Source organism: Cygnus atratus, chromosome 15, assembly GCF_013377495.2.
Source record: "Cygnus atratus isolate AKBS03 ecotype Queensland, Australia chromosome 15, CAtr_DNAZoo_HiC_assembly, whole genome shotgun sequence".
Lineage (NCBI taxonomy): Eukaryota > Metazoa > Chordata > Aves > Anseriformes > Anatidae > Cygnus > Cygnus atratus.
Window position 1 is genome coordinate 6,183,562 of NC_066376.1, and position 11,515 is coordinate 6,195,076.

General features: G+C 46.5%; 1 protein-coding gene across 1 annotated transcript; it reads right to left on the reverse strand.

The window, feature by feature from the left end:
* Nucleotides 1-1,986: 1,986 nt before the first annotated feature.
* Nucleotides 1,987-8,727, reverse strand: LOC118249122 (cytochrome P450 2K4-like). Its single transcript, XM_035548798.1, has 9 exons — nucleotides 8,530-8,727; nucleotides 6,508-6,670; nucleotides 6,161-6,310; nucleotides 5,597-5,757; nucleotides 4,618-4,791; nucleotides 3,941-4,082; nucleotides 3,185-3,372; nucleotides 2,563-2,704; nucleotides 1,987-2,174 (listed from the first exon to the last, which is right to left on the reverse strand). Exons 1-9 carry the CDS (start codon nucleotides 8,725-8,727, stop codon nucleotides 1,987-1,989), a joined length of 1,506 nt encoding a protein of 501 aa, XP_035404691.1.
* Between the last annotated feature and the right edge of the window lie 2,788 nt (nucleotides 8,728-11,515).

The following is an 11,515-nucleotide window of genomic DNA, read 5'->3' on the forward strand; positions in this document are numbered from 1 at the left end:
ATTCTGTTATAGACTTGCCACAACCACCCCCTCAGTCTCTGTAACTGTCAGTTTCTGCCTTTTTTCTTTTCATCCTAACTTGCCTTTCCTGCTTCCAGAGCAACACAAAAGCATGGCCAGTGACTCACCGCTCCCTAGCCCACATCTGGTTTCCTGCCTCTGTTTTACAAACGAAGCTCCTCTCTTACGTGCACCATCACTCAGATTTCACACCTTCCCTCCCTGCAGGTACAGCTTGTTGTTCCTACACATAATGGCTGCTACATGAGATAAATCATTAACTGTGCTCATCAAGCAGCTGCTCTGGGAAGGCTGCGGCCCCCGGGATGTCACCAGCTTTCTAGAGACCCCATACAACAAGTTCATGGTACAGATGAGAGACTGGGTAATGAGGTCTAACCTGCTTCTCCTTCCAGTTTCACAGTATTACCAGTTTTACAACATCAATTTTCAGTGACTACATACAAAATGCTATTAACTTTGTCAGTGATGTAGGATCTCTGCTGGCAGAGCATGAGCCTTACCAGCTCTTTGTGACATTGGTTCCTACCTAGAACTTTTTGCAAGCACTAAAGTTTTGCTTGCAGTTCATGTTGTGATGGCCCTGATCTTGCTGAGTACTGAGCATGGTAACTTCCTGGAAGACCATGGCAGTGGTTTTTGCTCAGCACTGCTGAGGCTTCAGGCTGAGTCCATTGCTCTGCCCGGAGACCTGGCCGCCTATTCCTGGCACAAGGAATGTCTGGAGAGGAAGACAGCTTGAAATGCCAGGGGATGTGTATCTTGTCTAGAGCTGAAGACAGACGGTAATGTTTTCAAAAGATTTTAAGCCCAATTTTCAGTCAGATGGAAAACAGTCTTGCCCCTATCCATCCCACCACACCCGATGCATCAGACTGCAAGGTTTGAATCAGGAGCCAGGGGATGATGCTTCACCCTGCAGTCGGAGGAGAGGGAGTGATTCAGACCTTGTGGCAGCTGAACCACCCGCTGAAGGAGCCTTTCTCTCTCCGTGGATGCAGAGAGGAGCTACAGCTCCTGAGGTGCAGGTGAGGAGGGCTGAGGCTCTCTGACAGCCCTCCGATGGGAGCATGGCTGTCCTGCTCCCTGTCTGCCCCTGCACAGCCCTCGCCCTGCCTCAGGCTTGTGTCTGGCCTTAGGTGTGCTGGTTGAGAAACTATTCACTTTCTGTGGCTGCTTGTTTTCTGCCAATTTAGGTGTCTGAGCTGGCCCAGCAAGGGGTCAGACGTGTGTCAGAGCCAGCACGAGGCAAGGGAGTGGTAGAAATACCATTCTTAGCAGAAACAGCAAGCTGCTAGATTGACCCCGTCATAAACAGGCTCTCCAGTATAAAGCACCTAGTGTGATGTGGAATGAGCCCACTTCCCAAACCACTTAGGTGTTTCCTGATAACCGTCCCATGCCTGGCCCTTGGCATCAGCCCATGTTACACCCAAGTGTCTGGGACGCTGTGATAAAGATAAGGCAGGCTGCGTTGCACAATGGAAGCTCAGTCTGAGTCCAATCTCAATAACCATCCCGGGGAGATTTCCAGATCCATTAAGTGTCTGTTGTCTCCAGCTGGGCCATTGATAATCAGCTCTGCTGTATAGCGTGGACTTTGGGCTGAGGAATTCCCTGTGGAGGCTCTCAGCCAAGAGCCTCTGATGGGTTACATCTACAGAGGATGCTCAAAACCATTTCATTCTTTCAAACAGCCCTGAAAACTGCATGTCTGATGTGCTGTTCCAGGAACGGATCATGCTGTTTCTGAGAGCAGTACTCAGGGGTGTCTGAAGGGTTTACATTATGCAGACACCGCAAAAGCTTTTGGAAGGAGAAAAGCTTTTCATATGAAGGAGAGACAATAGCAGTGCCCAGTGCCCTTTCCCTAAAACTCAGGTACAGACAGCTTTTTTTCCCTGTAACTAGGCTTGCTTTCAAGCTCGAAGTGTTCACTACACTAACTCCCTGTCATTTGATCATTCATTCAGAGGGCACAGCACAAACCAGGTGAGGCATGGGGTTCAGGGTGAAGCCGACATCAGCAGTGAGATCTAGATCTGACTTGTTCACTCCTGGAGGGGCTTGGAAGACAAATTTGCGGAGCAAGCCTGCGAAGAAGAGGAACAGCTCCATTTTGGCCAGTCCTTCTCCAACACAAGCCCTTCGTCCTGAAAACAACCAGGAGAGAAGTAAATGATAAGCACCGTAACTGCTAGTGTTGACATCTGAGACCTTCTAAACTGGGTGCACAGTCTGTAAGAGCAGGCTGCTGAGGTAGGAGGTTTTTCCTTCCTTCTCTATGTATATTTGAGGTGCTACTGACCTGGTCTCAAACCACACAGAAGCCTGTAGGTACACGGGATCTCTCAGTGACTGGGGGTAAATTGGTGTCTCCCAGATCTTTCAAGGAAGAGGTGGTTACTTAACAGAAACGGTGGACAGAACAAATGACCATAAATCCCTTATCCTGTGTTCTATGTCCCTGACTTCCATACTTTCCCGGGGTCAGTGGGAACTGTGCCTAGCCCCAGGTGAGGCACAAATTACTCCTCTCACCTATAGAGAATGGAATGAATGCCTCTCTCCTAATGAAGTTCCCATCAGCATCCAGGAAGTGGGAAGGGTTGAACTGATCCGGGGTTTTCCAGTGCAGCTCATCGTTCAGGGCGGAGGTCAGCAGCGGAATAACCTCTGTACCCTAAAAAGGATCAAAGAGATTCTCGGTAGCTGTTTGAAGCAGAAGTGAGCTGTCTTTTTTCTTTCTCATGGGAAGAAGACTGAGCCATGGCAAATAGAACTAGAGGATGCTTCCTGGCCCCACTGTGGCTTTGCCTGTTATCAGTAGTTGCTGCTCTCTTTTTGGACCACAAAAGATTTCTGTCTTACAGATTCAGAGAGATCTTTCAAGAAATATACTGAAGTAGAGAGAGGTTCCACATTTTGCATTAGATATTCCAACCAGTGTGACTTAATTACAGTCTCTGGTTATTCTGGATTCAAACAGCTATCACAGACCACAGTCCAGTGCATGTTTATAACAGCTGTCCTGGATCCAATGCAAAAGATTACTTCATAGGTTAAACCAAGCATCAGGGCATCTTTAGATTCTTCTTCTTGTCTGCTTTAAACAAAACTGTAAGGAGCCTGTGTAGCATAAGCTGCTGGCCCCAAAGCTCACCTTAGGAATCACATAACCTCGGAAATTCACATCGGTAGGTGTTGCTCGCGATACACCCATTGGGACAATATTGGCAAATCGTTGGATTTCATGTATCACTGCATCCGTATAAGGCATTTTTTTCCTGTCCTCCAACTTAGGCATCTCTCCAGGTTCGATGACACGGTTCATTTCTTCCTGAATCTTTCCTTGGAGGAAGGAAAGGAGTAAGAAGCTGATATTTCTCCTATCTTGCAACTAGAATAGTCTTCAGTTTGGCCAAGATGAAGAAAAGGAAAAACTTTGAGGGGCATTTAGGAAGAGCAAAAAGTGGGGCAGGTAAGTCAGGGCATGTTGTGGTTCTTTCAGCTTTGCTGTTGAACTAAGGGAGCTTGAATGGAGCCACTACAGGACATTACATGCCTGATTCTGATTGCATACCTTTGTTACCCCATAGCCTTCAACACAAGCCAGATCAGGATCAGATCCTGAGGAGCCAGGAGACCTTTAGTGACGTAAGCCAATAGCCTGCAGGACAGTCATGCTGGGGGAGCTTTCCTGTGACTGTAGGCTGGCCCTTAGCCTCTCCCACTTGCCTGGGCTGTTTTATTGCAATCCATCTGAGTAAAATCCCTTTGTAAAGTCAGAGGTTGTTATCTCCCTCAGAGCACTCATAAATAATTACTCTAAACAATACTGAATGAGTTCCACTCCCTTCCATAACCAAAGCCTTAAGCATGCAACAGAATATTGTACAAGAGGACTTCTCAGCCTTACTCTGAATTTCTGGGTATTTCATCATCAGAAGAAGACCCCAGCGCACAGTTGTAGAAGTGGTCTCAGTCCCAGCAGCAAACAGGTCCAGGGTTGAAAACAACAAGCTTTCATTGTGGAACATAGTATGGGGTTTCTTTGACTCCTTCAAAACATACAGGTAATAGCCATAAGTTCTACATAAGTTCTACAGCAAGACCAGTACATGACTGTTTTGCCACCATTTTTATCTGCATTTTAGCTTTCCGTGATTTTGTATGCTCTGGGAAACTAATGTTTAGTATTTTAGCATTAGGATGTACACTGTATAGAATTTGCCCTGTCCTGAATATATATACAGTCCCCAAGTCCAGATACTGGGTCTGTAAGGACTCAATTACTGCGATGCAGTTTATCACCATACTGTTCTTGCAGGAAGGTTTGGGATGATCTCCTTGCGTGTGCTGTGTGGCAACTTACTTCACCACGTGGGACACTCCTGACAATTGGATCCCCTTAACCAGCAGTTTCAGCAGAGCAATGAAGCGAGTACAGTACTGCTCACTGTGAGTATGAGTTTTGATGTGTTCTGCTCGCTGCAGTTGTTTTTACTCACCCCCAGGCCCTGACAAATGATCAGTCCTAATAATGAGTCAGAAGTGAGAACACACACAAAAAAACAAGACTTAGCTTTAAAGTACCTGTTGTTGCTTCATCAGAAAGGCATCGACAAAACCTGTTAAGTTATTTTCATTAAACTCTTCTTTGTGCTCTTGGAAGAGCTTCTGGAGAAAAGCGTTCAGCTCATTGATATTTTGTAGCACAGTCTTGGAAGCTCCAAAGAGAAATCCAAGGGATGGGTAGAAATTATATAACTGTGGAGCAACAGAAATCTGTTAATTGACATTTTGAACATATACAGGTATCTCAAATTGCACTGCTGGTTCCTTGTCCCATGCCCTGACATTTCATGCCATAATTCCTCCACCTTAGCTTGTACAGTCCAAGCAGCTACAAATTGCTGCAGGAATAGTGTGCTCTCTCTGTTCTACCTCTGCATAAGTCCTTGCCATGACTTCTGGCACTTAGCTTAGCCACAGCACCTTGTAACTCAGCTACACCATTCCTAGGGGCTGCATTGCAGTATGCCATGTGGATGTACTTGCTATCTGGAGGAAGGGGGGGGTCTCAACTCCATCCTCCCATGAGAGGTGTGCACTTCTCCAAGGAGACCACTAGCTGACCTAGCAAGCAATTCAACAGATCCCCTCCACTCGCAGCTTATATTAGCTGTTAGCTTGCTAAGATTGAGTTTCAGTGGCCAAAACAAAAGAGAAAGAAGTTTGTCCAAATGTTTCAGTTTTGGAGGCAGACTTGAGAAGGTATTTCAGGTCCGATCTCTGATATGAGAGACATATTGTGCTTCTGCTCTTCAAAGAGGGTAAAATAGTTCCTTTGATAAAGACTATTTTTATTTCTCTTACTAATAAGCTGCAAAGACAAAGCCCAGGAGCCTGGGAACCCGTGTGTTGGAGGTACAGAACCACAGATGTGTTCAGTACAGGCTGGCTGGCTGGTAATGTTCTTGTTCTCTCCTCAATCAGCAAGACATGGGAGGCCATGAGTACAAACACAATGGAATATCCCCTCAAAAGCTAAAACTTAAAATCAAGCCCTTACCAGCACCATCGGGGAGCCCAACAGCTTGGTATTCTCATTTAACAGCTTCAGCAAAGTTAGAAATGCAGGATCATCATACTCAAACCTCTCTCCAAACAATATAGAGCAGATGACGTTGGATACAGCGTTGTTGAGTATCATCTTTGTGTCAAATGGTTTCCCTGTATTTCAAGTAGTGCAAACAAATGACAATGTGATTATGCCCATTGCAGGGCAGGAGTATCCTGCTGGGGTAGGGGTGGACAGGCTCTGCCCTGGAGTAGCTGACCGTCCATGGACATGGCAGTGTAAAACACCACATTCAATGAATAGGAAGAGAAGCAGAGGCTCAGTCGGGTTTCTGCGGAAATGTAGTCCCAAGCTCCACAAAAAAACTCATTCACCACCCAGAATGCATGGCAGGGAACTCAGTTTCAATGTTTTAAGGCCTCAGTTCGATAACCTACTTAAGCGTATGCTGAACTTTAACCATGAGATACCATTTGCTCAAAGTTAAACTTTCATTAATCTTTATTGTTCTGCTAGACATGTTTTCTGTTTCTGGATGAAATTCTTGACACTCACCTTGATATGATTCAAAGTATTTAACAAGAGAATTTAGTTCCTCAAGGATTCGGACCTCAATTGTTCTCCTTCCCATCCCAAAATCTCGCAGTGTGGACAAGGTGAATCTTCTCATAGCTTTCCACAGCTCTCCATGGCTAAATGCTATGCCTAAAATAAAGGTGTAAAATCCTTAGGCTATCTGTGGTTAGTAAATGTTTGTAAGGCCTTATTACACGCTGGTACCACAGCTGCTCAATACATGGTTACATAGACAAAAGGCAATCATCAGAAGATAATGTTCTCTGCTGCGAGAATATAATGAACATAGTCAAGCTTCGAAACTAACCATCCGAAAGGTCACTTACCATTTCCTTGTGTCATTTTCCTAAATATGGGTATTTCTGCTCTCTCGCCAAATTCGTCAGCATGATTTAAAAGGGCATCCTTGATGGTTTCATATCCAGCCAGTACCACAGCTTTCCTGGGTCCGAAATGCACAGTGAAGACATTGCCATATGTCTTGGAGAGCTGACAAGGTGAATAAGTATGTTCATTCAGAACCAGACCTGGACCCAAACACTAGCACCAGCCACCCTAGCTAGTTTCCAGCCTGCAAAGACCCTCCCAGCCCTGCCTCGAGTCTCGAGGTGCTGCCGTAGTGCAACTAATGAACAACAACTATCACTTGTCAGCATCTCTGCTTGCACTCTGTTTGCACAACAAGGTGTTTGCTATCGCTGCTCCTATCAGTTGAGCAGTCAATAAAATGCCATTGCATTCCTGTGGTGTTCTGCAGGAACAGGCCAGCATGGTGATACCACTGTTCAGAGGCTGGTTAGCAAATGCTGCAGCAGGCAGGCCTGTTTATTTTAATATCACTGATCTGAGGCAAGAGGGTATGCACACAGCTTTGGGGCTGAAGCCACAAACACTAGAAAAACAAAGCTAGACAATAAGTCTTTATTTCAGGACAGCACTTGTTTCTAATTATTGCAAGGTGGGTAGTGTTGGAGTCATGGCAAAATTATTTGCTGGCCACCAGAAACTTGAATACAACCAGGAAGCATACTCTTGTAGATAATGTCACAGGCACTAGCCTTTTATAGGAAATTAAATATGAGTCATCTGTCACACAGAAGGGTGGCTTTGGCAATCTAATAATTCACTCGGTATTTTAGACTTGGTTTGAACACACTGAGAGCCGTCCGCTCCAAATGTCTTCGTGTTTCCGACATGCCTGAGTTACCATTTGCTATGCATTAGATACCTACCGAAAATTGAATTTCAGATTAGAAGCAGCTCCTGTTATTACACCAGACAAATTGAATTTGTTTTCATCAAGCGGTCGTTTGACGGCTTGGGAGATAACGTTAGCGCTGGTTCTTGCCTCCCTGGCAGCGAACAGAGCGTGCGGCAGGTCCGGGGGTAGGGCATCGCAGCCGCTTCCCGGCCTTCCTTTGGTCATTTCTTTACGTTAGTACTTCCTGGCATCAGCCCTGGTTCTTCTCAGCAGCACAAGGATTGGATATGGCACGCCTGGAAGCCTAAAGGAAGCTGTCCGGCAGCTTAGGGGGAGTGAACCTGGTGCCTTCAAGAGACATTTGTATCATAAATCCCCCAGTGCCACCAAAAATAGCTGACTTTCCTTAGGGGCCCCCACAAGCACACCTATGGTTTTTGAATTGCCCCAGAATTGCCCCTGCCTCCCTGTGGGAACACAGCAGATGCTTTCTGAAACAAGCACTGCAGATGGCTTTAAAATATGTAGGTATTTTTTTCTCCTTTAGAAATAAAATTATCCATGGAGCTGTATAAGAAAAAGCAATCTGTTCACCTAGACATACAAAAACATCGACTCTTAAATAACCCTGGCCAGTGCGTATGCAGGGGAGGGGTTGGGAGGCAGAGCTGAGCTTTGCATTGCAGGGATGTATCTGGCTTGGGAAATAAATGTGCACATGACCCTGCTTCCTTTGCTGCAGGGATGATATCCTTCCTTCCTGAAGAGAGGAGGGAGAGGTCTGTCTGCGGGGAGCTGTGCTGGTATTAAGTGGCCCTGATCTGTCAGCGGGCTGGCCCAGCTCGTGCCTTCTGCCTGCAGCCTCTGAAGGGCTGCAGAGACAGCGAGACAGAGCTGATGGCAAGGGGTGAGGCCCACTCTTGTGTGTGCATATAGGAAGAAACATGTCTAAGATATACGTATAAAAATGCCTGCATGTGTGTATACTTCTGTAGGTAACGTGTCATTCCGCCAGCCTGCCTAACACGCCAATATCTCATTTCTGCCCACCACACAATGCAAACACGATCGCATCTCAATTTCCCCAGCTGCATTTCTCACTTTGGGAATTGCACATTTTCCTGCTGCCTGCTCGCTCACACCCTACCTCTGTCAGAGACTGGAACGGCTTTTTCAGGTCCACCACATTCAAGTTCCCAATCAGAGGAAGAGGTCGCGGCCCAGGAGGCAAATTGCAAACTGTCTTCTTCAAGCTGGTCAGAAAGTAGAGGAGAGCGACCAGCCCTGCTGCCAAATAGAGCAGCGAGCTAGCACCCACGCATTGCAGCAAACTCATTATGGCCATGTCTAGGTCAAAATGTAGGTATGAGCATCTTGGGGCTTCCTTTATAGCCCTTCTGTCATCGCCTGAACACACCTCGTGGGGAAGTGGCTTTACACAGAGAAAAGGGCTCTCGTGTCTTGTTTACGTCCATTCAGACCACATGTACTTTTTTCTTGCCAAAAAAGCGCCCAATTTTATTGAGAAGTGTGGATTATCTTAATCTGGAGCTCCTATTTCATCCACAACACCAGGGCAAGGTGTTTGTTTCCAGTGTTACGGGCATGTTGTAGTCAATGCGACTTCTGGGGCAGAATGAAGGGACGGGACCTGTGCTGGATTCCCCCATGGCTGCCATGGTGCCAGGTCACAGGACCTGGCTGGGGCACTGGTGAGGCACTGGAAGAAGCAGGACGCAGGAGGAAAATCCCTCAGTATTGCTTGGGGTGCTGCTGGCAAGGCAGTCCCTGGAGAAGACAAGACTGACCAAGGAGGAGATGGAATGAAGCTGACATGAAGATGGACTGATTCTAGGCTTGGCCAGCTTACAGGTGACAGCTCTGCTTCTCTCTGCTTTTCTGCCACTCCAGTAAAATCACCTCCTTGAACAACCCAATGTTTTCATTGCAGACATTGTTATTGTCCTGCAAGTCCTCTGGTGACAATTCCAAAATGCCCCTGAACCTACTCCAGTCACTGTTTTGAGTTCGTGTGCTTGGATGCCCATCTTTGTCTAGTTTGGTGACGACTCCTTCCCAGCTGTCCTGCCTTTTTCTGAGCAGATACATGCAATGCTTTAGGAGGGACCATCCCCTCCAGAGAATGCTAGGTTGGGAAAGAGACCCTGAACCTTCTTAAGCCGAGGGGAGCCAGGATGAGGCTCTGCAGCAGGCTGGGCAGAGGGAGGCTGCCTGGGCAGCTGTTGCAGAGCGGGTGCCAGCCGGGAGGAGCACGAAGCAGCAGCTTTGGCACTCCATGGGCACTGAGTCATTCAGCCTCGATGCCAGGGCAGGGTCTGCAAGAGCAAGCGTGCCTGGCTTGCCAAGACAGCTCGCCGAGAGCCACCCGCACCCTTTGCATCCTTGGGGGATGTCAGCAAAGCAGAGGTGGTGGTGAACAAGAGGCCACAGTTTTAAATGGTGGCTCAGGGGGAAAGAGCCAATTTGATGCTCCATCACATATTCTCTGGTGGGGATATTCTGCTCCCCAGTTGTGTATTCTGTTGGATTACTGGGCTGTGCTGCTGCTCAACCCTTTAGAAACCTTTAGTTTTAATAATACTTTTGCTAGAATCTTCCAGGGCTCCTGGGTGCAGGCTCCACTGATGGAAAAATGGTAATTATTTATTAATAATAATAAAAGTACATTAGCTGAAGGCAAGAAGAATCAGTAAACTCTAACTAGATTTACATGAAAAAAGGTGCCTGCATGTCTGCTTGTTCTTCACAGCCAGTTAGCGGGGTGGAGGGGGGCTTTCTCACAGGGGGACCTACCCTGCGCAGAAGAGATCTTGGCAGGGCAGGCAAAGAAAGGAGAAGAGATGATCACGTCCTTCTAAAATCTGCTGCACAAATACAGAGGTCTTGGTCTATGCCCTCTTCTCCCAGGTGTTTCCAAGAATCTCCAGTTCAGCCAGACTCCTCTCAGCAGATGGTGTGACCGCTGGGGGCCTCTTGACAGTTTGTAAGATACAACAAGAGTGAGGGAAAAATCCTTCATGGGCACAGTTGGGTACCAATGGAAGGAGTTTACCATTTCCCGTTTACATACATCTCTTTACATACAGCTGCCAGTGCTCTGCTGGAGTAGAGGTGGCTACTGGCATTGAAAGGAGAACCCTCTCAAGGGCTTTCAAACCACTTAAAGCTCAAGTTTTACCTGGTGATAAGAGACGGTGAAATCCTTTCTCAAGCAATGAGCCCATGAACTTGCAGCCTGCTGGACTGATGCATGCACTGTGGTAAATAATGGATGAGTTCTCCGTGGAGAGGAATCATGGCAGTTTTAAAATACCACTAATGCCATTTCCTCACCTCCATCTCTCTTACAAACCTTCGCTTCCAGTATGCAATCCTGAGTACAGCCAACTGAGTTGGTTTGTGGGTGAGGCACCCCATGCAGGACTGGGGAGTAAACTCTGTTCCCTGACCACCTGTGTCTTTGTCTTTCCACTAGCACAATCTTCAGGTAAGCAGACTTTGTGGGCATAGCTCAGGGAAATAATCAGTTCTTCCTGAAAAAGTAGCCTGTACATTAAACAGCCACACTCATCTGTGTGTTCATCTGGAATCAATCTGGATACAATCTTCTAATGGGACACAGGTTAACAATGCTACAGTAACAGTTGGATAAAAGGCAGAGAAAGAGCTATTATAAAGCCATAATTCAGTCAATGAGTTCTGATAACATAATAAACCATGAGAGTGAACACCAAGGGCTTGTATGCCTTGCAAGTCTCTGCAACGGATTTACAACCACAAGAGATGCCTATCAGCCCGTGCATTGTTATCAGGGATATATAAAGCATGAGCACACCCTATTAAACATTAACATTTTTAAAGACTCAGATGTGTTAAAACTCAGGCTGCTCCTTGCCAAGGGATTTCACTCACCTTGACAATGCCAGTGCAAAAAAAAATCAAAAGCCATAGACTTTGACCTGCTTCATTTTTTTCATAATTATTGCAGTATTTTATTGGATTCCACCTGCTTCTTCCCATCCTGCAAATCAGTACTTCTGTGGGATCACAACAGGATAGTGATCCGTGTTTGCTGTGGCTATTTTGATACGAATCACTTGTACTGGATTTCT